General features: G+C 38.9%; 2 protein-coding genes across 5 annotated transcripts in view; one reads left to right on the forward strand and one right to left on the reverse strand.

Annotated features, from left to right (window-relative positions):
• Nucleotides 1-60: 60 nt before the first annotated feature.
• On the reverse strand, nt 61-9151 carry IKBIP (IKBKB interacting protein). Of its 2 annotated transcripts, XM_086610933.1 has the most exons (5): nt 9081-9151; nt 7382-7610; nt 5617-5734; nt 4385-4690; nt 61-1075 (listed from the first exon to the last, which is right to left on the reverse strand). In XM_086610933.1, exons 2-5 carry the CDS (start codon nt 7573-7575, stop codon nt 320-322), a joined length of 1374 nt encoding a protein of 457 aa, XP_086467059.1. In that variant the 5' UTR covers nt 7576-7610; nt 9081-9151; the 3' UTR covers nt 61-319. The 2 variants fall into 2 exon arrangements, with proteins under 2 accessions (XP_086467059.1, XP_086467060.1); XM_086610934.1 differs by lacking the exon at nt 4385-4690.
• Nucleotides 9152-9610: 459 nt separating this feature from the next.
• APAF1 (apoptotic peptidase activating factor 1) overlaps nt 9611-26799 on the forward strand; it is a 40341-nt gene continuing 23152 nt past the window's right edge. For 2 of the 3 annotated variants that reach the window (XM_086610935.1, XM_086610937.1), the window contains exons 1-11: nt 9611-9716; nt 11583-11724; nt 11999-12185; nt 13465-13662; nt 14655-14838; nt 18588-18700; nt 19228-19359; nt 19761-19999; nt 20537-20704; nt 21541-21672; nt 26288-26401. In XM_086610935.1, the coding sequence (XP_086467061.1) occupies nt 11587-11724; nt 11999-12185; nt 13465-13662; nt 14655-14838; nt 18588-18700; nt 19228-19359; nt 19761-19999; nt 20537-20704; nt 21541-21672; nt 26288-26401 (1605 nt within the window). In that variant the 5' untranslated portion in view covers nt 9611-9716; nt 11583-11586. Of the gene's footprint in view, nt 9717-9943; nt 10007-11582; nt 11725-11998; nt 12186-13464; nt 13663-14654; nt 14839-18587; nt 18701-19227; nt 19360-19760; nt 20000-20536; nt 20705-21540; nt 21673-26287; nt 26402-26799 lie in introns of those variants that run through there. The other variant, XM_086610936.1, reaches the window with a different exon arrangement.

Raw genomic sequence — 26799 nt, forward strand, 5'->3', positions numbered from 1 at the left:
CTCTAAAGGCAAGAACAACATTTTATGCTTTAACACTTTTATTGTACAAAACAAGCGATTTATTAAATATAGCATCTGTTGTCCTTTAGAAAGACACACACATAGACAAACATTTTTTGCTCACGTTATAGCTTGTTGTCCCTTGAAATCAGTATGACTTTTTTTCTGTGCTTTTCAAAGGCAGAGGACAAATCTCTAGTTGAGTTTTGGTGTGCTTCTAAATGAAGCCTTTAAATATTGTCTTTCTTAGTACTATGTGTGATGGAGTTACACACTCCTCAAACACTACCATTCTTTAGGCAGTGGCATTTCACAGTGATCAGTTCATGTCTGAAATCTTGGTAATTTCATCTTTCATACCTTTGATCTCAGTTTGAACTCTTGTTAGATTAGCCAGCTTCTCATTCAGTAAAGCAATCTCCTTCTCCCGTCGCAATACATCCTCCACTAGTCTTCCTATTCTCAGTGTTAGGTCACTTATTAATGGCTCCAAGATGGCAAAATCCTTTTTTAGTTTGTACATCTTGGGTTTTAAATCATTTGCAAATGTAACCGTCTTCAGAACTTTTGCTCTGTCACTTTCGAGATTCAGAAGTCTATCGGAATGCTTGTGAAAATCACTCCGTAACTCAGATAACGCCGTCTTAATTTGCTCAATTCTTCTTCCGTTACTGGATGCCAGGCTTTGTAGTTTTGTACTTCGGTCGATGCTACTGGTAAGCAGGTCACCTATATTTTTTACTGTCTTCTTTTCACCTTTTTCTACTTTATCTTCTAGTGTCTGCAAAGAATCTGTCAAGGCAGTCATATCTGAGACTAGTCCTGAAACGCGCCTTATGTCAGTTTTTACTGTCACAATCGTCAGAGTTACGTTTTTTGCTACAGAAGCTGCATGCTGTTCAACGCTTGAAACTGCATGAAAAAGAGTTGTTAAATTCTTCTGCAGTTCTTCTTGTTTTTTAATTATGCTGCTAGACCATGTTTTCATTGTATAAATATCTTCCTGCAGATGTTTAATCTGAGAAATTCTTTGAAGATCTTCCAGCTGTTCCATTAAGATCAAAGTCTCTTCACACTAGCGGGGTACAAATAAAAATATTTGACAAGGTTTCTATCTTAACAACTCACATCAAAATTAAAGCTATACTCTGATGAAATATCTTACTATTCTGATCTTACTATTCTGAGAGTTAAATTAAGCGCAAACCCTGTCTTTAGGAAATAAACTTCTGTTGCAACAGAACCAAAAATTTCATTTTTTTCTTTTCACTATACATGATGAATTCAAATCTTACTACCTTTTCTATTATAACAAAGATTACAGGAAGGTGCTGTATGACTTTCCAGCATGACATGACCTCTGAAAACACAAGTCATCAGTCATCTTCTAATTTACAGAAATTTTGGTATTAAGCCTATAACCTGTGTGCAGAAATAAATATGTAGAAAGATATTCAGAAACATTTTAGAAAGACGCCTACTTTAAAATTCTCTTATCCAAAAATCATGGACCATAATTAACTGATGTGTTTTTATTTTGGTAATCATATTATGTATTTTGAACATGGTGTTTGCACAAGAAAAAGCCAAAGGAATTAGGCACGGTTCCCTTTTGTTTAAATAGTCACCAAAATACTTCACAGGGAAAATACTACTTAAACAGCCGGCCTCCATAAAAGCTACGTTAGTGAGGGAACACTCATCCTACTGTTGGATTTTTGGCTGAATTTGCTAGTTCACTTTTTTTTTTTCCCATGATTGGTTGTTGGTTTTCAAACCTGAGAGGAAGAAAGGAAAATACCTGAGTGATACTATCCTGATCAATCCCCAATAAGTCAGTGTAGAACTTGGAGAGAGAAAAAAAAACACTGAAGAGGCAAGCTGAAATACACTCTGAGACTAATTTGTTTCATACTAATCCTTTTCTTGACACTAGTAGTAAAAATATCACCAAAGACACACATACTTGTAACTTTTTGATAGTGTTGGTCATTCCTCACTAGCACAGAACTGTTTGCTTAAAACCAAAATACTAAAATTTAGGTTGTGGAGAGTTGTGCTGGTTTCCCAGTCAATACCCTCTAGGGATGTGAATTCCTACTCAATCTCATGTATGTTCAGCTTTCAATAGGGTTGAGGTTGATTAAAGACATTAAATTGGGGAGCATGACACTGGTAATTTAGTCACCCTTCCCCCAAAGTATATGAAGTGGAAACACACTGGAACACTCTTGTGAAAAGTATTTTAAAACATTTCTGTACAGAATAGTATTTATTAATGGAACACTGAACACAATTATTTATTCCACACCCTTTCTGGAATTTACTTTGAATAATATTATGCATCAGGACAGGTCAATCCACTAGAATATAGTTTTATTGAATATGACAAATCTATACCTAAGTAATAAATACATGAAACTGACTGACAGACTTTATAACATTGAGAAATGCTGGTTTAATAGTCTCTTGAATGGGAAGCATTACCTGTTTTGTGAAGATTTCAGTAGGGTTCTAGATAAATGAATGTACAAAACCAGAATAATTTAACTTAAGCCTGATTAAGTCATAAATGTTGTGGATTCATACTATCCACAAAATGCTATGCCATATCCATTCTATGCCTACTAAGGAATCTTCTTTACTGAGTTCTGAAATCAGGAATCGGAAATTATCAAGACATAAATCTGTAGACACAAATTTATGGTGGTACCAAGATCCAAATATCAATGAACAGCTGCCAGACCTACTAGGTAGTATTACATCCTGTGTAAGTAGATCTTTTAGACCTGTGGATAAATTAGATATTTCCTATCCCCAAGTACCTAATTCCATGGCTTTCATTAATTGCTTTTGCAGCTCTTGGTTCACCAAACAATACCAGTGACACTGACATTGTTTGTGTCACTTCTTCACTGTTAAGTTTTTCTAACAGAGAACATTCTACAGAAGAAAAGGTTAAAACTTCTTTCCAACAGCACCATAACAAACAAACAAACGCTCCCCCCAAAGTAATACAGTGACTGATCACACCAAACTTGCAAATTAAACAATGGAAGAATCTAACAGGAATATCTGTTTGTTAGAACTTCAGTCTACATGTAGTCCAGCAACTTCAGTGGCAGAACAAAACCATGGCAGTGATTTTAGGAAGTTTGAAGGCGCTGGAAATGAGGTCTAAGGAGGCTATTTGCATGGAGTCAAAGGAATAAAAGGTAACACTAGCTGGTGTGAAACCCCCTGCATATAAATACTATTACAGGAGAAAGTTCTCAGTAAGGGGTACTTTACTAGTGTTTTCTGTAATGCTCTTATACATAAGCTTCTGCTGTTAAAAATGTACTTAGTGCTTTCCTGCACATAATGAAGTATGTAGATCCCAGTAACAACTCTGACATGGAGAAGTCTGTACCATAAGCACAAAACATTATGGTATATAATACATTAAAAGCAAGGTACATGTATAACTTCATTGTGCTACATGTACATAGAATATAATACAAAAAATAAAAATATAAAAAACAAAGTAGTGAGAACTAAATTTTAACCTTATGTCTCCAGTTTTGATCTTTTTTCTGAAACCTAAATACTTTGCTTCAAATTCCATTTTAATAAAAATGATCTTTTAATATATAAGCTGAAAAAAAAATCTTTAATTTATTTCAGAAAATATTCCTTGCCGCCTCCAACACAGTATTTCTTGCTCTCTGTCATCTTTCTTATAAGTTTACCTTTCAGTCTGACCCAATGCCTATTTAAAATGACAACAGTATTTCAGCTACCCTTAATGTATGTTGGAGTCACATTATTTGTAATAATTTAAAGTGCTCTTTCATCAATGAAAACCCTAAATCCAAGTTTACTTATCCCCGTTCTGGTCATTTTCCAAGTTATAGCTTTCTGTAGTTATTTCTTTTACTTTTGAAGATACTGTTATGTCAGGCTCTACTTCTTCCAAAACCACTATTTCATTTTGCGCTTTCCATGTGCTGCCATTGCATTGTACGCCTTCAAGAACCTTCTGCATCGCCACTGTATCAGAAACGGTTTTCAACAAATCCCTTTCCACAGTGTATAGCTGTGTTGCCAAGTCCTCTATCTTTTTCTCCATACTTAGCAATTCACTTGATGATCTCAGAATAGAGTGAATAGCATTTTCAATTGTTGGCAAATGGGTCTTGCACTCCTCAATTTTAGGTTCATAGTTCACAAGTTTCTGATTCAGGTCAGTGTCCTTGGCTACCAGACTATTCTGTTCTTCTTCTAACTTTTCAACTGCCTTTGCATGCAAATCCAACTTTTGTTCAACTCTAGAGAATTCATCATCTTCTTGCCTTTTTAGTGTTCTAACATTTCTGGCTGTACTGTCTTCCAGATCTTTTACTCTTTCTGAAAGGGATTTAATTCTTTGGTCAGCTTCATTAATTTGGGAAGTAACTTCTGTATGTATGAACTTTGCTTCAGATTTTAAACCACTAGTGTTTGTGTTTATTTCATCCAAGCTTCTTCTCCAAGAATTTGTAACGTTTTGGAACTTCTCATTAGCGCTCTGCATCTTTTTAGTGAGAGTCTGTTCATTGTTCTGAATATCATTTACGATGTTACGAAGAGAAGATATTTCCTGCTCAAACTCAGTCATCACAGAGATGGATGAGGCAGCTTCTTGTAGGATACTTTCAGAAGACACAAGCTGTATTTATAACACAAAACAACGTCCATGTCTACTTAACAAAACTAAGAACAGAAAAACACTTGTATTTAATTAACAGAGAACAAACTCCCTTAGAAGCCACTTTATTTGTTACAAAGCTCCTATATGATTAATTCTCATATTTCATCTTTAAAATATTTTTGATTATCCTAGCATGAAAAAGTCTCAGAAAAGGGTATGTTTGTTGTTGAATTTCTACAGAATACATGCCATGTTCTTTGTTGTCAATCCTTTATTCTCCATGATGGTTTTGTTCTGTTTTTTTTTTTGTAAAATACATCACACTACCTAAACCTCATGCAACGTTTTGCAAGCTGAAGTGCAGTGGTATATAAATACTCAAATTACATAATGTGTAAATGACATCATTATGAGATCAGTGCTAAAACAACATCACTGGCATAAGCCATACTGTACTCCCATCATTATCTCTAAGATACAGGGGATAATTCAGCAGCTAGCGCAAGCTTACCACTTCATAACATCATGCAGAGATAAGAAAATAGCAATGAAAAAATACTACTATCACATCATTATGTCTTTCATATTATTAGAACAGGTCTACTACATAAAAATGCCTGTAAATTTTCTTCCAATCAATGTCTATTAGAATGATACACAGAACACTACTGGTAGAATGAAGTATGTGCATAAATGTAAGTTTTTAAAAATAGCTCAGTGCCTAAAAAATAATACTGAGATGCAACCACTATATTCACATACTTGAACAATGGTGCGGATTGACATGTTTAGTCACATGAAATATTCAAGGCCTATTCACAGGCAAGTAGAACACATTATGAAAATTTATTTTAAAACAGTCAGTTAAATTTGACTAAATGACAAAGTGAAACAACACAGCAAATGTTCACCAGAGATTATCCAATTAAGATGTTAATGATTACCTTTTCAGAAACTGATTTCACTTTATTTTCCACATCCAGGAATTTTTCAGTTTCTTGCTGTAAGAAATTGTACTTTTTTTCCATATCAGCAAATTTATTTGACTGCTGAAATAGGAACCTGCAAATTGAAAATAAATAAAATAGTAACTGTAACTACATAATTAGTATATATCAAGTGTTCTGGGACCTGATTCATAGCAATCTGCTACTGCAGACTTATGGTCGCAGCATTTGCTAGATCAATACATGAGAGAAAAAAAATAATTAGGATTTAATGAAGTTCATCTGTCTTCATACTAGAGTTATCTTCCAATAGAGGTGAAAAAAGAAGGAAACATCCATAGATGTGTGATGTTTTTACACTGTATGCCATTCAAATAGGAAAAATGTCCGATAAGACAGCTGACATAGGGAGGCCATTGCATGCTTGTAATGCATTACCTCACAACATATTTTATGGATAAAGTATTATTTTAGTGGTGGAAATAAAACACAAAAAATAATTTTGACTTTATTGCAAAGCATCACAAAATCATGGATAGAAGCCTTTGGATTTAGAAAGGCTTGCTCACTCTTGTGTTGTTTAATTGTTAACCATCCAAGAAGATACAGTGCACCTGATCTAGTAGAAGGTGTCCCCGCCCATGGCTGGAATGAGATGATCTTTAAGGTCCCTGTAATTTACATACATTCTAGATTCATTTACTGTGAACGTAAGAGCTTTCTGAACTGTAAGCACTTTGTCCAGTTAAAAAGGAAATTAAATAACCAAGAAAAACCACCTGAATTTTGCTAGATGTTTATTAATCTCAAAACAAGGTTTATTGTAGACAATGCAGGGGTCCTCTCAGTAGTATGCACAATGTTATCTAGAACAATAGAGTTTATTTAAAATATCTGTGCTTTCATAAATTGATATTTATTAGTATATTGAACAGCAATTAGAAGTTTCAAAAGATCTACAATATTCTATACAGATTAAGTTGGGCAATAAAAGCTAAACTGCTAGCTATAGATAGATAAATGCAAACCAGACATAAACAGATATACCTAAAACAGTAAGCAGAAACATCACTAATAATTTTATTTTACTATGTCGTTTAGTTTCTCAAAGATTTAGATAATAAAATCTGGGTGATAGTAAAATAAAAAAATATTCACCTTAATTTTCAAATTGATATCTAGAGTGTAATAATCTGGATTAATTTCTTGCACTAGAGTTCTGAGAATTTCATCATATCACGATGAGCATGAAGCTCAGTTTCTGATGGAACTGAAGTACTGATGCTGCTAAGATATTCTAAAATATCTTTTACAAAGATATTTGACCTTTACTTGAAGACTCCACCCAATGAACAATTTACCACACTGCTGAGCAAACTATTTGCAGAAAGCTCCACTTCACTTTTACTGCTGAATTACTTAATACCTGCCAAATGAGTCTTCTTGTACTCGTCATCAGACTGAGTTGCTCTTCACAGTTACATGTAGTCTCCAAAGCAGATTTTACAATTCATAAGCACGGCACCTTTTAAACTTTCAACATGACAGAACAGATTGAGCTTCTGTAATCCCTCACTGTACACCAATGTTTCCACGCTTGTGAATACCACTGTTCTTTTCTTTGTCCTTCTAGCTTTAACAAGTTTCTATCATCCCGTAACCCAAACACTATATTCAAATGTAACCAATCATATCGGCTGTGACTGAAGACAGTATAGAACACAACAGAAAATATTAAAATCCACTTTAGAGGGTTACCTACCAGGTCAGCACCAGGCAAACAGCCAGGGAAATTATGCTCAAGCTTGTCCGTGAGTCCATCCAAAAGGAACTCCGATTATTGCTGGTCCTGGGACTTGCCAACTTCCTACAATTACTGTGCTTCTCAACTTTGTCTGAACCTTCATTGGTCTTGGATGAAGAAATACCTTTTTTCCTCTGCTTAACTTCAGACATTTTGTGTTTTTAAAAAGCAGAAGCAAAAAAGAGAGCTAGGAAAAAAAAAAAAACCACAAAAAGGACTAGTTACTTCTAAACATCCCCAAATAAAAACATTTGTCCTTTAGTTACACAAATACACCCCCAAAACGTTTCCTTCAGTGTTTACTATGTTTTCTAGTTATGTGAATTTCTGTAAAGTGTCACAATACTTTCATAAGACTTTGTGAAAATTTGTTTTCTATCCTATAGAGCACTGCTTTCATATTTTCTCTTACTGAACTGACTTTTCAAACTGTAGCTAATTTTACCTTTCCAGATTCATCAGTTGTAGAACAAGCCATTTTGAATGTATATTTAAAATCACAAGGACTAAAAGCATATTTCTTTTTATAGTTGATTACTGTCACAACTTCATCAGCTATTTCACTATCCTGTTTTACTTGCAGATTTTTAAAAAGAAATTACCTACTGCATATTGAAGAGGAAAATAATTCTTTAATTTTTAAAAGTGGGATTGCAAATCAAGCTTTAATTTAGAAATAGTTCTGTTGTAATGATTTCAAGTCATCTATAAAACCACAGGTATCAGTTAATAGAAAGCCATTAGTAGAAAAACACAGAAGATTAATGAAATAATGCATCTAGATAAAAGCTACAATTTCCTCTTTGCTAAAATTAAGGTCCAAATAGATTCAGGCAATATTAATCTCCAGTTTCGAGGAGTACAAAAGCTCACATTCTAAGCAAGCAGAAGTACAGACTGGAATTTTTAAGCCCGAAGTCTTCCACCATACTGCTTAAAATAGACTAGATTCTTGGTGGATTTGGTTTAACACAAGTGGAGACAAAAACATCGTGCTTCTTTCTGGATCATTTTGAAGTATTGCTGCTTAGTCGCATGTCAAAATATAAATATTAGAGATATTTACATAGTCACATGCATAAAAGGCATTGTTTAAAATCTAAATCTGTCACGAGAGTATGAAACTCATATCTGTTTGTGAGTTACAGTAATAAGCAGCACGCTCGTTTGAAGTATGTAGGAAAAAACCATCTCTTGCTCTCTCCCCAAAATAGCAAAAACGGTATTTTGTAACTTGTAAAACGCCTTTGGGATTGAGCGCGTGTATTATGAAGTTACAATAAAAAAAGAGATCTGAACGGCAGTTAGGGAAACACTTTAATAGAGGAACAACTCAGCTTTAACAAGGACAACTTCAGAGCGCGACCCCGTGCTGTAACAGAGGAAGGAGCCGCAGCCCCTCACGGAGACCCTCCCGAGCCCCCTGCCCCGCCCCAGCCCTGCCTGCGTTCGCCCCGGGGCGCCGAAAGCGACCGACTGTCCCTCCCCTCCAGGGCACTTCCACGTCCCCTCCGCCCTCGGGGCTCCCAGGAGACTCCCCCAGCCCAGGAGCCCCCCGCCCGTCCCCAGCGCAGGTCTGCGGGACGCCACCCAGTCCCGGCGGCACCCCTTCTCCCGCGGCCCCGTCGCTCCAGCGGCCGGCCGCGGCGCCACCGACCTCCAGCACTTCGGTCCGCTTTCCTCCTCCCTCAGCAGCCCGGCACCCCCGCCAGCCGCTGCCACGCTCCTCCGCCGGGCCACCCTCCGTACCCTCAGCGCTCCCTCCGGCCTGCGCTGCGGGGCGGGGCGAGCCGTTACCACGTTTACAAGCCCCAGAGCCCCACCTCCGCCACGGGCCAGCGCCTGGCGACTCGCCCGCTGCAGCTGCTGCCGCTGCGCTCCTTCAGCCTGCGGCGCGGCGCGCCATGTCAGGCGCGCTCCCGCTGCCGCCGCTCCGCCGAGACAGCCGAGACAGTTCTTCTGCGCCGGCGCGGAAGAACCGGGCTTTGTTCCGCGGGGGCCGGACGGGGGCGGGGCTGCTGCCGGCCGCCAGGCAAGGCAGCGGGCCGGGCCGGACGGGGGCGGGGCTGCTGCCGGCCGCCAGGCAAGGCAGCGGGCCGGGCCGGACGGGGGCGGGGCTGCTGCCGGCCGCCAGGCAAGGCAGCGGGCCGGCCCGGCCCAGCTCTTCTCCCGGGCCTGGAAGGAGGAAGTGCTCGCAGTGCTCCGCTTCCCCGGTGCGGGGCAGCGGCTTCTCTTCAGGGCGAGCCAAGAACTTGTTGCCGGCGGCTCCTGGCGGCCCCGCGCTGCCCGCCAGGTGAGTGGCGGCGGCGGAGAGGGAGGCGGGGCAGGACGAGGAAGGGCCGTGCCTGGGCGCTTTCGCCGCGGGGCCCCTGAGGCGGTCTCCAGCCCGCGGAGCCGTCTGCAGCGGAGGCGGCTTGGACCCCTGCCTCGGGGGGGACGTCGTGGAGGTGGCCGGGCAGAGCCCCCTGGCCTAGCGGGGTGCGGCGCGGCGGCGGCGGGCGGCTGGCCCAAGCGCTTTGGTTTCTGTTTCGGTCTCCCTGCCGCTGGCGACGGCGGTTCCAGTGAGGTGTGTCTGGATGCGAGGTAACCCTTTGTTTTGTGTGTTTGTGGCTTGTATTTGTGACGTGGGTTTTTTGCTTTGTTTTGTAGCTCCTTTCCTGTATTATTAGTAGCATTATTAGTATTAATGTGGACGCTTTTCGACTGTGAGTAGCAGAGAGCCTTCACGTCGCCTTCCTAAGCGGTGCGGTGGGGTAGAGGTAGGCCAGAAGGCTTTCCTGACCACGTAATCTTTCAGGGAAAACAGACAATCCCGTCAGCACGGCGGCAGAGGCGCGGCGCCGCGGGCCCGCCCGGAGGCAGCTGCCCGGCTGCGCTGCGGAGCCCGCAGTTGCCCGCGGAGCCTTCGGCCCTCGCGCAGGGCCTGAGATGGGAGAGAGAATTTCGATCGTTAGGGGCTCTCAGGGGCAGCTGATCAGCACTGGACAATAGTTTTCACCTTATGTTGTCGTCAGGCATTTTTTTTTTAATGACGTAGAGGAAGAATGCAAATTTCTAGTCGTGTATCGGGTGCTGACAAAGGAAGGTATAGCTCCGTCAGTGGCGGTGGTGGGCGCTCCGTCTGCCGTCTCTGTCGAGATCTGAGTGTACTTGTGTGGAGCCTTGTAGTTGGAGACAAAAGTGAGTTTATCTCATGGGATTTGGTACATAGGGAGTTCATTTTCTGTTGTAATTCTGTCCAGCCTCGAGACTGGTCCTCTTTTGCATCCTCTTGTCCCAGTCACGTGATCCAAGGATTTCAAGAATTTAAGGGATGTCATGGGAGGGGAGAAGACTCTTCATAGAGACATTAAGCAAGTTCCTAGTACATGAGAAGCTTCTTTAATTCTGCAAGTGTCCTTAAGCATAAATACATAGAAATGTGGAAAAGGACTCAGATTTTTTTTTTTTTTTTTCTTCCACAAATTAGCAGTACATATCTGATTTTTTAATGAAAACTTCCATTCGTGTAGTGAGCACAAGAGTTTTACTGAGTCTAATTAGTTGTTAAAGATTGAAATTATATCTGCTTTGTATGCCTTCAAGTGGCACAGTTGAAGAAATGCCGTAGTCAGATTAATTGTGATAATTCTCAGCTGGATGTTTTTATTAAACATAATAGCATATAGCATCTAAATAATATTTCAGTAATGCTATTCATATTCACAGTAGCCTGTGAACTATTACAACTTAACTATTAATATGACTGTTTTTTTTTCTCTGCTGGAAAGGAATGTCGTTAAATATTTCCCAGTGTTTTCTTGATGATACTGTACTGTGGTACATCTGTGTACTGTCACAGATAGTACTGTGTACTATCTTAATGATACCCACTAGACTAGTGGGTCATAAATAGTGTAATTAAATTCATACAACAAGAGTATGAAAGTTTCTTTATCAAGACAGAAAGTGGAAGAAAAAGACCCACCCTAAATTTATTTGGTTTCTGCAGTTTGTAGAATGGTCTTGCCTGAAACTTCACTGTATTTTCCTCTAATCCAGCTGCTCTACTATTTTTTCTGACTTTAAAACCAAAATTCATAAGCTATTTTAAAACTTTTTTCCTTGTACTTGTAAGTTATGTTCTGATTCTGCCTCGGCTTTTTTTTAAATGCTGAAGAAACATGGATGTGAAAAGTAGAAGTTATTTACTTATCAATCGCCAAGCATTGGAAAAAGACATCAAGACCTCTTACATTATGGATCGTATGATTTCTGACGAAGTACTGACGTTACAGGAGGAGGAGAAAGTGAAACAACAGGTAGAATTGTCTTTCACTGTTTTTTATCCTCCTAGTTTGCTCACATGTTTTATTGTTCTTTTTAAAAATAATACTTTCTGTCTTTCTTATTGCTGGTTTCAGCAAATTCTTAAGCATATACTTAGCATGCAGTTTTTATCATACTTCATAAGGATGACTTAAGGGCTTGGTCAAGTTGAAGGCTATTTCACAGTTGAAGGCTATAAACTGAGTCTATAATTGACAGAGTCAGTCTCTTAGTTTTTTATAACATTTCTTTTAATGTTTTTTCCAGAATACACAGAAGGAGCGAGCAGCTATGCTAATAAACATTATTCTTACAAAAGATAATAATGCATATAGATCCTTTTATAATGCACTGCTTCACGAAGGGTACAGAGATCTTGCTGCTCTTCTTCAGGATGGTATCCCTGCCATCTCTGACAATGGAAAGAGTTCAATGGATGGAATGACTTCATACGGTCAGTATAACTACAGCAATCCCTGCGCTTGAAAGTAAAGACAAGTTGGACTTTTTATTCCTGAGTACACTATCCATAATGCCTGTTCCAGTGAAAAAGGAGTAGCTGGTGCATTCACTTGTTTTAGTAGTGTGGTAGTCAATGTTTCTGTATTTCATATATTTAATATGGGAGGAGAGTTACAACAATTACAACTTTTGTAGGTCATCTGAAAAATGTTCATATTTAGTAATGTTTATTTTAAAAGACGAGAAACCCGAAACTTCAGATTTCTGTAAGTTGTAATATTTCTGTTGTACATGAAGGATTCTTATTTGTGTATATTAAAGAAATTGAATAACAGAAAAAGTTTTAGTCTCCAAAATTCTGACATTTTTCTTGAAGAGTAATCTGTAATCTCTCAGCCTACATTCCGATAGTTGATCTAGTTATTAGGTTGCTAATTCTCTCCACCAGATCTTTTAGTTACCCAACATAATTTCCTATCTTTTATCTCCTTTGTCATCAGTAACATCTTGTTTGACATGAAATAAATTGGCAGTTTCTAATGGGAAGAACCTAACTGCATATGACTAAATGCCATATTTACTGTCACTCTATATTTTTACGAAGTGTCATAGACACGTGGAATTTTGATTACTTTAGTAAGATTTCCCAGACTTTATCAGTATAACATGGCCCCACGTATGGCTGCTTTGTGGCCAGCAGTGAAGAGATGAAGTGCATGTTTCCCTTCCTGCTATGCTTTACCTGCTCTTCTGTAAGTTGTACTGTCTTAGCTGAAAGCAAAGGAAGTCTTGCTTGGACCACGACACTGTGCTGTTAAGTACAAAGTAAAAGCCTTACACAGCATGCTTGCTTTTCTGCAGCATCCATGGGGCGGTAACTTCTGGTTGAGAAAGTGACTTGACAGTTGGGTGTAATAATGTTGAGCGCCTATGTTTGTTTGCCTCAGTTTCTACCAGAGCTGTTAGTTGTCTTTTTACTTCTAGGGACTGATGTAACTAGCTTGCATCAAATGTAGTTATTAATTGGGACAGCATTGCATGTGGGAGACTAGTTTACCTGTTAGGTAACTTATTTCTAAAAAGCAATATTTTTTTTTCAGTATTTGGTGTTGTGAGTCCGGTAGTTTTTAGAGCATTTGTATGGGACATGAGTTGAGGGAGGAAGCCCACTAGTTACTTGGGGTGGAGTGGGGAATTGTTTGTTTTGGTTTGAAGAAGCATCAAATTTAGAAATTGCTCTCTCTTTTAATTTATCTTGTTTTTAACTTTAGTTAAGACAATTCTCTGCGAAGGAGGTGTACCACAGAGACCGGTTGTGTTTGTCACTCGGCCAAAACTAGTAGGTGCTATTAAACAGAAACTGTGCTGCTTGGGAAGTGACCCAGGCTGGGTCACAGTTTATGGAATGGCAGGTTGTGGGAAGACTGTTTTAACAGCAGAAGCTTTAAGAGATCATCAGCTCTTGAAAGGTACTTTTAGAAAAACATCCGTATTTTTATAAAAATTACTACAGATATATGCATGTTGGATATATATGGCTCAGTATCTTACATTGTCTTGAAAGTAATTTAGATTTGTAAATTCCTTAGGTGCTTTTGAAATATTTGCTTGCAACGTGCAGCTTTCATAACCGTTTAGTGCTCGAGGACCACTAAATATTTAACTAATTTATGGGAAAAGATTCCAAATAGTTTTTCACCTTGGAATCTGCTTTAATTATGACAGTAGATACATCCTTAATTAACTCGAAATTTTTATTTCTGTTAGTGCAAAATAGTCATATTTAGATTATATTCCTTTTGAGTGTTGCTTTTTAAGTTCTTGAATTCTTTCCCTCGCTATGTGAGTTTAAAAAATCTTGCTCTAACTTTTGCATATCTTTTAGTAATATCAGGCGTTTGTGGAGTGATTACACTAGTATCACTTTAGCTTAAAGCAAATCATAAATGAAGCAATTTAATGATCATTATTTTGTTTTTCCCTGCATAGGACACTTGGAGGAGAAAGCGAGACCCAGGCATTAGAAAACATGGTGTAGGGATAGAGACTACAGCATCCTTTGCTGCAGCTGGCACCTCTAGATGCCTTCTTGTTCACTGTTTTGCAATAATTTTCAGTTGTACAGGGTGGAAAAAGTAAACGCTAAGTCAGACTAGCTGGAAAATTGATGCAGAAAGGGTTGTCAAGGGACAAGAAGAAAGGCATGTAGAGAGGAGAGAGGACAGTGGCAGTGTGAATTCTCTGTGGGAACTTGCCCTGCAGAGCCTCTTCCTTTAGAAATAAAAAGTAGTCTTGTAGAACTGTCCTTCTGTGCTAATGGTAGAGTTGGAAGGTTGGTTTGGAACAGATTTTACAGCTTTATGTTTTAATTGAAATTGAGTTATTGATTGCTGTTGTAAGCTGCTGTTAAATATTTCTGATTTTAAATGTATAGCATGATTAATATCACTTTTCTTGTTAGATTACTTTCCAGGAGGAGTTCACTGGATCTCTATTGGAAAACAGGACAAAGCAGGGCTCCTAATAAAACTCCAGAATCTCTGTAGTAGATTAGAACATGACTCTACTCTTTCACAAAGGCCACCACTTAACATTGAGGAGGCTAAAGATCGTCTTCGTTTGCTGATGCTACGCAAATATCCCAGGTGATGTCAGTAAAATGAAATGCTATTCTTTTAACTGACAACACTTCTCAGAGCAACTTTGGTTTAATCATCTAAGGTGTCTGTGTTGTAGTTGCACGTCTCTGTGGTGTGTGGTGGTTTGTTTTTTTTTTTTAAATGAACTTCCTCCACTTTTTGCTTACCTTTTTACTGTTTTACTGTAGATAATTGGGAAGTGTTATTCAAAGTGAAGCTAACAATGCTTCTACAATTTTAATTCTTCTGTAAAAATTCCTGTTAAAATATTCTAAATTACTGGCTTGCATATGACAAAAAATAAGTAAGATCAGATAAGTGTACAAAAGCTGAAGGATAAATAGATGCTGGAGGCAGATGTATACTGTACATAGTATAGCTCTGTCACTGTTCAGATTTTTTTTTAAATGAAGTAACTGAAGGTACACATTGTAGGCTTGTCCTGGATGTGAATATATTTAGTAGGCTAATAAGGCTTCTGCTAATGAAATATGTTAACCAGATGTGCAGAAGTCATATTAGCTTGAAAAATGATTAGTTGTTGAATAATGAAGGTTGGGAACAAACAGTTGGAAATAAGAATTGCTCTAACTTTCTGTGTTCTCATTGTGTATGTAGAATGCTTCACAGATGTGTGAGGATCACACAGCAGTAAAAGGGTGTGTATCACTGTAGAAAACTTTTCCTTTCTGGAACAGCTGATGTCTTTTTAAAATGTTTGGTCTAGAGTTACCAAAGTGAAAACAAGTTTTCGTGATGTGATCGATTATCACCAAGAAACCAGTTGTTTTCAAACTTCAGGAAAAGTGACTTGATTTAATCAAGCGACATCTCAGTCACTGCACAGCTTTTTTCATCTTTGAGCAATAGTTTTTGTTATTTGTTGAGGATTTCATTACTCTCTGGGAGAATCTGTGCTAAACAAGGCTGCACCAGAGTGAGATATCTCAGGAATAATACTCCAACCTTGTGATCTTTATAGATGACATAGAGTAGAAAACACTGCCATTTTTGTACAGGAAAAACAAAATCTTTCTTGTGAAGTAAAGGTTTGGAAAACACTGCCAGGTCCTCCACAAGAAATGGAGTGGTCTTATATGAAGAGTGCAGACAGGACACTTTCACTTTCAGGTTTCCCTGAAGTATGTTAAGTGATTGTCTCCATTGACACAATTCTTGTTATTTTTTGTTCACTAACAAACAAAACAAAACTCTTCAATACGAAAAAATTTGGACGTTTAATTCAGGCACAACATTACAGTATCTTCTGAGTAGAAGGGAGAACTGTATGCTATTTTCTTCTAAGGTGCACGCCTATGGCATCGTGAACTGTTCCAGAAGTTGGCAGCTACTGTATAGTCAAGTAACAGGGCAACCTAACATGATTGATATGCTGTGCTATGCTATATTGTTTGTAGTGCACAAAGTGAGTCATTTGAGAGGTACTTGCTGTGTTTTGGCAAATGACCGCCTGCATGCTGATGAAACTAAAGGGAGAAGAGAAAATGCCAGCTTTGGAAACAATCAGGCACTTGGTTTTATTTGATGGCATTTCATGCCAGCTGTGGCAGTGTCTTCCATATAGACTGCCAGACATCTCACGTAGAATGCTGTTGACCTGGCAATATTCATTAATTGGTTTGAAGATAAAGTAACAGATGTTAGATAGGAGCATTGCAGAGAGGATGGCTGCACCTTAGGGAAAAGGTAGAAGAATTGATTATAAAACTTTTCTAGTCTGACTGCTTTTGCCATTTCAAAACCATGTTAACATGATCACACTATTCATCTTAGTCCTGCTTATGCTTTCTCTTCTCTATCCTAAACACTTTGATCATATTGCCAAAATTGACTCTAAAGGTAGGAACTTTGTGTCTTTGAAAATTCTGTAAGCGTATGAAAAATTGACAGTTGGATAAAGGAGAGAAATACAAGTAGGTGCCTTCGGTAGTCAAAAGGGGTATACAGAATGAATTGAAGGGAAACATATCTTGTTGTCTTGCTAACTGGACAACTTGGATACATGAGCTGGGAACAGGCTACAGCTTGTGCTGCATCGTGTCTAGTTACATACATGTGAGAATGTTGTAAGAACAAACGAAGTCTTGCAGATGTTGGGTTATCTGGGAAATCATAGTGGACATGAGAGGAGGTAGAGGAGAATGTACTGGGGAGTGAGGATCATACGGTGCAAGTGTATTGGAAACCAAGCTTCACTAGTTCTGTGGAGGTTGCTCTGCTCTGGAATTCTCTTTGCTGACAAAAAGTCACTTCAGCTGTTTCTGGACTCAAATCATCAACCCAGTACATTTCTTGGGAATAAAGTATTAGTCAAATGAAAACTTTCTGAGCAAAATAGCATTATATATTTTGTTGGATTATAGTTGAAGAAACCGAAGTAAGAAATTTTAGAATTAAATCTCCTGTGATTGTTATCACAGTGTGAGGTTTTTTATTTTTTTTTTTTTTATAATCCCAATTAGGATTTAAGATTTGTTGGTGTGGTTGAGAAAGAAAGTCACTGGTACCAAAAGACTGGGAGGACATTGAAGTTCTCAGATCAATTAAAAACACAAAATCAGGTTGTAATTCATGCTGCCTAACATATTTTCAAGTGTGAAAGTACTACAAAATTAGTCATTTGTGACTATGATAATATTCTTATAAACCCTCTGATTTATCAAAAAGGTTTTAATAGAGGAATTGTATCAAAATGAAATATGAGTATCTAATACTCATATGCAACTTTGAAAATGTGGTATAATGTGTATGCACTTATTTACAAAGGATAAAATCCTTATTTATAGGCATTGATAGCATAAGTGTCATTTAGCTGAAGAAAAATGCAGAAGTCTTGGCATGCTTCAGTAGGAATTGGACAATTTAACCAATGATTAGCGTAGCTGAAAACTCCATCCCTTTTAAAAGAAAAAAAAAAAAGGCGGTAAATTTAAACAGTTTACAGGATTGGGTTTCAATAACTTTCTTTCCTCCACAAAACACAGAGAATACAAACAACTGGTACTTCTTTTCATAAATCTGTTTGCCAACCAGTCTTTCTGACTTCTTGCTCCTTTGGAACCAGCCTTTTAAAGACAGTTTTCAGTAGCTTCTTTGTCAGATACAAGCAAGAGTAGGGAAGTCTACTATACATTATTCTGATGAGATTCCATGTAGTTACCTACAAACGTGACTAGCCAGAGGATTTGAATATGTAGTCACTATAAAATGTTGCTTATGTGAAAAGAGTCTCATCTAAGACAATTCCTTCACAAGAGGATTAGTCTGGTACAGCTTTCTGAAGATACGAGAAAAAAACTGAAAGCTCTTGAGTCAAAAGGAAACTGAAATAGTTTGTCCTGCAAAGCTGATCACTAGCCTGCATCAAGCAGAGTTGTTATCTAGTCCTGTACAACATTTTTCTTTGTTTATGGTATCTGATGACATGAAAAACAGTAAATATCATTGTTTTTCCTGACATCTACTAATGGAAATATTTCTCAAAACTTTATTGTTTACACTTCAATTTTAGCTATAAAGCAATAAATGGTAAAAACTTTTTTTTTTTTTAATACTTGCATTTAGCTTTCTTGCACGGTGTTTAATGCCCTCTTAAGATATTTTACATAGTACTAGGAAAAATTATACAGTGCTGCACTGTAAATTCTGGACATGTTCTTTCATTATTAAAATGAAATACTGTATTTTAGCACTAATATTTGATCTGAAATCTGCAATATTTCTTCTTGCACTAGCTCTCTTTTGATCCTGGACGACATTTGGGATTCCTGGGTTTTAAAAGCATTTGATAATCAATGTCAGGTTCTTATCACCAGCAGGGACAGGAGTGTAACAGATGCTGTGGCTGGTAAGGAACAGTTTCCTCTCCTCTACCACAGATTGTGTGTGTGTTTGTATGCAGTTTATTTTTGTGAACTTTAAAAAGAATCTGATAGAATCTATATCTATTAACTTATGCATGAGTGGCAAAGTTTTAGACTTCTGCGCTGTAAGACTCTATGCTTTTCATGACATAGATGTTATGTGTAATCCTGAAAGTTCTATGTCTACATTGAAGAGTGCAGTGATTCTCAACAGGATAAATTAACCTGTGTGATGCTGCTGCGATTAGACTGATTATCTCTACGCTCTTAAGCAGTCACTGCTACAACGTGCCCATAACGCATTTTTAATTATTATATTCTATTTTTTTGTCTCTAATGCAAACTTGATTCTGATAAGTAGAATTTATACTATTCTTAGTGCTAAGCATATAAAATACGCATAAAATCATCAGCCAGGTCCTTTAGTCCACATTTTGCTTGGAAAATACTCTCAATTTCCATAGGATTTTTTACATTGTTTTAAATTTTTTTTCCATGTTTCTATGTCTAGGCAATAAATATGAGGTTCATGTGGAAAGTGGACTAGCACATGAGAAAGGACTGGAGATTTTGTCCCTATTTGTGAATATGAAAATATCAGAACTGCCAGAACAAGCTAACTGCCTTGTAAGGGAATGCAAAGGTATACCTGTAGCTCTTTACTATACTGTTTAGCATGGAATGTATTTTTTTTTCCTAGGTTTTGACCTGAGAAGAGGATGGAATATTCTTTAATACTGTATGCCTTAAGTAAAACACAAGTGTTTAAACACTTTTAGTTTTTTTTTCAACTAAATAGAATTATTTCATGTTGATTTTTGAGTAGTTTTCTTCAGCATATCTTCCCCTTGACCTTCTGTTACACTGAAATTTTGTGAGTTTGCAGATGTCTACATGAATGACATATTTTGTTTGTCTGTTCTCCACACCTCAATAATTTAATAGATGTATTGGGAAAATTACCAGATTTATTCAACCACTTGACTAAACTATTGGATTATGTTCCTTGAAAACATCTAAGATTAATTTGATCTCTTCCTTCAGGTTCTCCTCTTGTGATATCCTTGATAGGTGCATTATTACGAGACTTCCCTAATCGTTGGGAATACTATCTCAAACAGCTGCAGAATAAGCAGTTTAAAAGAATAAGAAAATCATCTTCTTATGATTATGAAGCCCTTGATGAAGCAATGTCCATCAGTGTTGAGCAACTGAATGACAATTATAAAGACTACTATAAAGACCTGTCTATCCTCCCAAAAGATGTTAAAGTACCTACTAAGGTAATAGCAGCAATGCAGAAATCTCATCACAAACAATAGCTTTAAAGAATTCGTAACATTTATAATTGTTGTTTATAACTTACATTGTATGTAACTTAATGATAATTGCTAGATTGGATAGGTCAAGTCCATTATTGTATCATGACTTTTATTGCCAGTAGTGAAACTAAAAAATGGTAACTGAATAAGTGTGTTCATAATGTTAGTTTAATATGCTTTCCATATATAGCTCTTTAATTAGCTTGTAATTGAGCTCTCTGAAGGCTTAAAAATGGTTGTGTGAAATTTGTCTCCTTTAAGAAGATACAATCACCGTAAGTCAGCACAAATAGACAAAAGATGGGATAACTTGTATTATCTGTCCTGTAGTTTGGTATGGAAGAATTGGTAACTTACTGGATTTATTACCGGTTGTAATATGTCTATATTTGTTAGCATGGGTTTCGTTGTCAGTTAATTGGTAGCATTTTATGATATTCGTACAAGTCATACTACCCCTTAGTTCTGAGTCTTTTCTGTCTTAATGTGCTTTTTTAGGTTTTCTGTATTCTTTGGGATATGGAAACAGAAGATGTTGAAGATATACTACAGGAATTTGTTAACAAATCACTGTTATTCTGTGATCGTAATGGGAAGTCATTCCACTATTATTTACATGATCTTCAACTTGACTTTCTTACAGAGAAGAATCGCAACCAGCTTCAGGTAGGGTATTGACTAATCTACTTACTTTTAACTTCACTCTCCAAAGCTGTGCATTCTTCAGAAAATGTTCCTTTGTTAAATGGTATCCAGAGTAGCTTCGTAGAATGGGTTCGCCATGCAGTTAAACTTAATGCTGACTAATTGAAAACATTTATTTTCAACTTGAATCTGTGGAGTGCTTTCATGATGATTCCATTTGGAGCTAAGAAATGGAACTGAGAGAAGGCTGTGTATCTGTTATTTCTCTGTCAAAGACGTTTCCAGCAGGAGATGGATTGTTCCACTGATGATTCCAAAGGCATCAAGACCCTACCAGAACAGGAAGTTTTTTCTTTAATACAGAGAAGTGCTTTTTACTCCTTTTTTTCAATTTAAGGCAATACTTGCAGAAAGAGGACCTATAAGTTGGGCCCAGTAAATTTGCCAGTTCTTCACTGAAGGACAGGGCAGAAAGAGTAGATATGAAGAAAAGGCAAGTTTTTAGACTTGCTTTAGATCTACATATGTAAGGGTCTTTTTTTGCTGACTGCACACATTTAACGTGAAGAGTGATCTGATAGCTGTTCTCAACCTAAAAAGGAAGGTTAGCAGCTTGCTTTTCTGTCTTTTGATATCCAGAGAATGTTTCTGGAGAAAGTCTTAAGCAACAAATTAGGTTAAGTGTACAGTTTTGGAAGGTAAGCTTTTCTTACTTCATTTGTTGACATATAACAATTGAGAAATATTATTATTCCTTAGTACTATATACAATATATTAATTATAATTCCTTAATACTGAAACCAGTCCATACCTTGGTATAGTATTAACTGAAAGTGTGTTTTGATACACATTACAGGAGCTACATAAAAACATAGTAAATCAGTACAAGAAATATTATAAACTTAACACACCTGTTCCATCTCAAGAGGATTGCATGTACTGGTTTAACTTCCTAGCATATCACATGGCTGGTGCCAACATGCAGAAGGTGAGTTCTGATTCGTGTCCTCTCTTTCCCTTCTTGACCCACCCTTACCCCTGCCTTACCCCCCAAGCTTTTTCTCACTAGAACCTCTCTTCTCCCAAGCTTTTGTGCAGATGGGTAAACGCTCAACATAAAGTCTGATAATCACTGTCTGTTATGAAAACTACTTTATTTCTACTCTTTGTATCCTGTCTTTTCAACCACTTCTTGAGAAGATTTCTTACTTTGTATCATAATAGCTTGTGTTTTTCTTTTCTTTTTGAAGAAGCTTTAATAAGAAATCTCTTCTAAGCCCTTTTGAAAATGCAGAGTCACTCTATTATATGATAATACAAGCAAATTGATTTCATTAGAGAATTTGATTAGATTAGTTACTTTTTTCTACCGAAATCTTGTTAGTTTTTTCCTCTTATGACACACTGATTTGTATGTAAAAGTTAACTCTCCTTATCACCAGATTTCAGCAGCCCCCCAAAATCCAGCGAGATCCAGCAAGGCAAATCTCTTGTTCGCAGGACTGCCTTGACGCCTTTAAAAAATTGCCGCCATTTTTGCCACCTACTGTTTTTTAGGTACAGAGCTAGTATAAGATGCAAATCCTGCAGGAAGATTAATACTTCAGTAGTTTCACGTCAGTGTGTTTAGCATTCTTGCCTTGAATAACATTTGGTCGTACTGGCTAATTGCTCTGTTTCACATGTACTCAAACCTTTTCAGTTGAACCTCTTTTGAGATGGTTCATCTGACTCATTGTATAAAATACACTTTGTGTACTTGCATCTTGTAAGAACCTTCATAATGAATGTGGGCTACCCATCTGGGTTTTTTTTTGATCATACTTATTTCATTATCTCAGTCTCTTTAATTTCGATGTATTGGAAAAACATTTTTATTATTAGCCTTTCTGCATTTTGTAGAATTAGATTCTCTGAGTTCTTTAGTCTGTCTCATTATGACTGTATGCTTCCCAGAGTTTACACTCTCTATATTGCTTATTTCTCATTATTTAGACATGATTTCTTTTTGTTGGAAGGCTAATATATACATGGGAGATATTCTTTTTCTTTGTTTAACATGATAATATTTTAATCATTATAGTATTTACTGATTTTTAAATTGGAATGTACTGTAAGCCTGTGCAGTGTTGTCTCTAAGCAGCTTTTCTGATCCTAGCAAGTATGCTTTTTTAACAAGAAGGGCTTTAAGTTCATTAACTGCAAGAGGAGGTCTAAAGAAAACATTGGACTGATACTTGTTGGAAGATGGTCATCTGACTAATAGGGATGAAGAAAACATGAAAGCATTCAATACTTTTTTTGCCTTAGCCTTTAATAATATTGACAGATCTTGGGCTGCCTGGTCCCCTGAGTTGGAGGACCATGAGTGTGGGAACCGTGACTTTGCATTTGTGGACACCAAAGTTGTAAGGGACCAGCTGTATCAGCTGAATGTTAACAAGTCCATGGAGCCTTACGGGGTTCATCTCAGAGTACTGAAGGAGCAAATGGATGTTATGGCAGGACCTCTCTGTCACTTACCAAAGATCTTGAGAGTCTAGAGAGCTTCCCGCTGACTGTAAGCTAGCCAATGTTACTCCAATTTACAAAAAGGGTGTGAGGGAAGACCAAGGGAACTACAGACCTGTTAGTCTTACCTCAGTTCCTGGAATAATTATAGAGAATATTATGCTGGGTACTATTGAAAGGCATTCAAAGAATAATGCAGCCGTCAGGCACAGTCATCAACATGGGCTCACAAAGGGAAAATCCCATTTAACTGATTTCGTAATCCTATTTCATATCCTTCTGTGATAAGGTCACTTGCCTAGGGTGGGGTGGGAAGGTGGCAGATGCATTTTTTCTGGATTTTAGTAAGGCTTTTGATACTGTCCCTCACAGCATCCTTCTGGACAAGTTGTCCAGCTGTGAGCTGAGCAGGTACACAGTGTGCTGGGTGAAGAACTGGCTGAAGGGCTGTCGTGGTTTTTGGACTGAGGGTCGAGACAAGAACCGAAAGGGAGCACCCACCAAACATGGTCCCGGGCAAAACATGACTCAGGCTTTCTTCATAAAACAAAACAATTTATTAACAGTTACTAAACAAGAGACACAAGGGAATGAAACCGGTTACTTGAGAGGAGAAAAGAGAACAACAAGGCCAGATCTTAAAACAACACCTCCCCACCCCGTTTCCTTTCATTCCTGGCTCAACACCCCCCCCCCGGCGGCACAGGGGGACAGGGAATGGGGAGTGCAGGTCAGTTCATGCGTGTTGTTAACTGCCGCTCCTTTCTTAAAGAAGGAGGAGCCTTTACACCATTTTTCCCTTGCTTCGGTGGATCCCCTACTCATGAAGAAAAAAGTCCCCAAACTTTTCCAACGTGAGTCCTGCCCGCAGGATTGCAATCCATCCCCATGGATTGTACCAGTTCGGGCTTTACCAGTCTCGGCCTCTTAGGGAGCTGCTGCCACTTACGTCGGCGTGGGGCGTCCCACGGACTCCAGATGCCTCCACGACCTCATCGTGCATTCCATGCCCCATTATTAACAGTACCTGGTCGCGCATCCCCTGCTCCACGACCTCTCCTGGGCTCAGGCATCTCCTTCCCGACGTGGGTTTCTCCACGGGCCACGAGTGGATCTCTGCTCCGCCGAGTACACCTTGGCTGCAGGGGGGCCGCCTGCCATCTCACACCGATTTGCAAGGGAAGCCTCAGCTCCAGCACACCACCTCCTGCTCCATCCTTAACTGACCTGGTCGTTGTGGTTGTTTTCTCTTAGATCTTAATCTCCTCTAGAGGAGCTCGGCCCGGCGGGCACCCCGGGAGCGAGGCACTTCCCGAGTCCACCCCCATGCGGCTCCCCCGGCGCCATCTTGAGCACATGGCGCCGGCCGGGGCCCGGGCAGCCGCTCGGCCGGGAGCCGGGAGCGAGGGCAGCGCCCTCCTGCTCTCTCCTCCCTCCTGAGCAAAAAGCCCTTTCCCGCCCCTTTGTCCTAACTTAAATAGGGCAATTCGCAGAGGCGCCAATTTGGCTCAACCTCCCCCGGGGGGGATGGGACTCAGATCTGGTGGCACAGGGAGCAAATCCCCTCCCCTGCCACCGGAACACCCCCCCACATCAAACTATCACAAGGGCTCAAAGGGTTGTAGCGAATGGGGCTACATCTGGCTGGTGACTGGGCACCAGCAGCATACCTCAGGGCTCAGTTCTAGGGCCTGTTCTGTTCAATGTATTTATCAACTATCTGGATGCAGGAGTTGAATGCACCATTAGCAAGTTTGCTGATAATGCTAAACTGGGAGGTGCTGTTGACTCTCTTGAGGGACAAGAGGCCTTGTTTACATAGGTTGGAGCATTGGACAATGATTAATGGGATGAAATTTAACAAGTCCACATGCCGGATTTTGCACTGAGGATGGAGTAATGCCAGGCACAAGAATAAATTGGGAGGGAAGTAGCAGGAGAGCAGCCCTGCTAGGGGATCTAGGGGTGCTGGTTGACAGCAGGCTCAATGTGAGCCAGCAGCATGCTGTGGCAGCCAAGAGGGCAAACCATGTCCTGGGATGTACCAAACACAGCATAACCAGCTGGTCAGAAGAGGTGATTATCCTGCTGTATTCAGCATTGGTGCGGCCTCACCTGGAGTACTGTGTGTGGTTCTGGGCCCTGCAATTTCAGAAGGATGTGAAGGTACTCAACTGTGTCCAGAGGAGGGCAACAAAGCTGGTGAAAGGGCTGAAAGGAGCAGCTAAGGGCTTTAATTTTGTCTAGTTTAGAGAAAAGGAGGCTGAAGGGTGACCTCATTGCTCTCTACAGCTTCCTGAGGAGGGGAAGTGGAGAGGGAGGTGCTGATCTGTTCTCCCTGGTATCCAGTGACAGAACATGTGGGAATGGTGCAAAGCTGTGCCAGGTCAGGTTTAGACTTGACATTGGGAAGCATTTCTTCACTGAGAGGGTGGTCAAACACTGGAACCAGGCTTCCTAGAGAGGTGGTCAGTGCCCTAAGTCTGTCAGTGTTAAGAGGCATTTGGACAATGCCCTTAATAATATGCTTGAACTTTTAGTCAGGCCTGAATTGGTCAGGCAGTTGGACTAGATGATTGTTGTAGGTCCCTTCCAACTGAAATATTCTGTTCTATTCTAATAATTCTGTTTGCGGTTTCTGATTACCTTTCAAGTAACTTTCTCACTTTTAAGTTAAATGCAACTGTACCAGATTTTTTGCTTTCATTCAAATTCAGCATCTGTTAGGGAAGAAAAACAGATCGCAATTAACAGAGTGACTTTCTGGACTAGAAGAAGCTTTTCCAGAGTTGTACCTTAAACCAGGTCTTGTGTGCTACAAAAGTCAGGATTTGCTTTTTACCCCTATCCCTGCTCTGACTAGCTGTATCAAAGAGCAGTCCTTTGCATTTAAACAACGAGCTTAGCATTCTACACCCAGAATTTTCATACCCCATGGAGTGAGATACAGGAAATTGCCTAAGTTTTTAACTGGAGACAATTGTACTAAAGCATATTAAATACCTAATGTATTTCCTGTGCTTTTCTTTTTCCCCTTAAGTAGATTCTGTTGTGGAACTCATGCTCTGAACTTAAATTTGTATTTCTTGCAGGAGCTCCATGATCTTATGTTTTCTCTAGATTGGATTAAAGCTAAAACAGAATTGGTAGGGCCTGCTCATCTGATTCATGAATATGTAGAATATAGTTCAGTCCTGGATCAAAAGGTATGGTACTAAAAGGTAAATGATCAGTCTGTTCCAAATATATTTTTTCATGTTTAATTGCATTTTGTTGGATGTATGTAAATATGGGAGACATGTAGAAAACTTAAAAACTAAAGCATGAAAACATTACTAAGTTAAACTTTAACTAGGAGAAGGGAAAAACGAAGAAAACTTAGTTTTCAATTTTAGTTGTAAATTCAGTGTGTGCCCAAGTAATTGACCATGAAACTCGATAACTAAGGTGAGCAATAACTAATGGTGGGTACATATGGTACTCTGGTTTTGAGGTGTAGAATTTGTTGGCCACTTGGAATAGTCTTTCTGATATTTCACATGGATTGCTTATTGAGTAAATCACTATTGCCAATATCCTTTGTTTAAAAAATAAGGCTAATATG

The sequence above is a fragment of the Tauraco erythrolophus genome, chromosome 4 (assembly GCF_009769465.1).
Source record: "Tauraco erythrolophus isolate bTauEry1 chromosome 4, bTauEry1.pri, whole genome shotgun sequence".
Lineage (NCBI taxonomy): Eukaryota > Metazoa > Chordata > Aves > Musophagiformes > Musophagidae > Tauraco > Tauraco erythrolophus.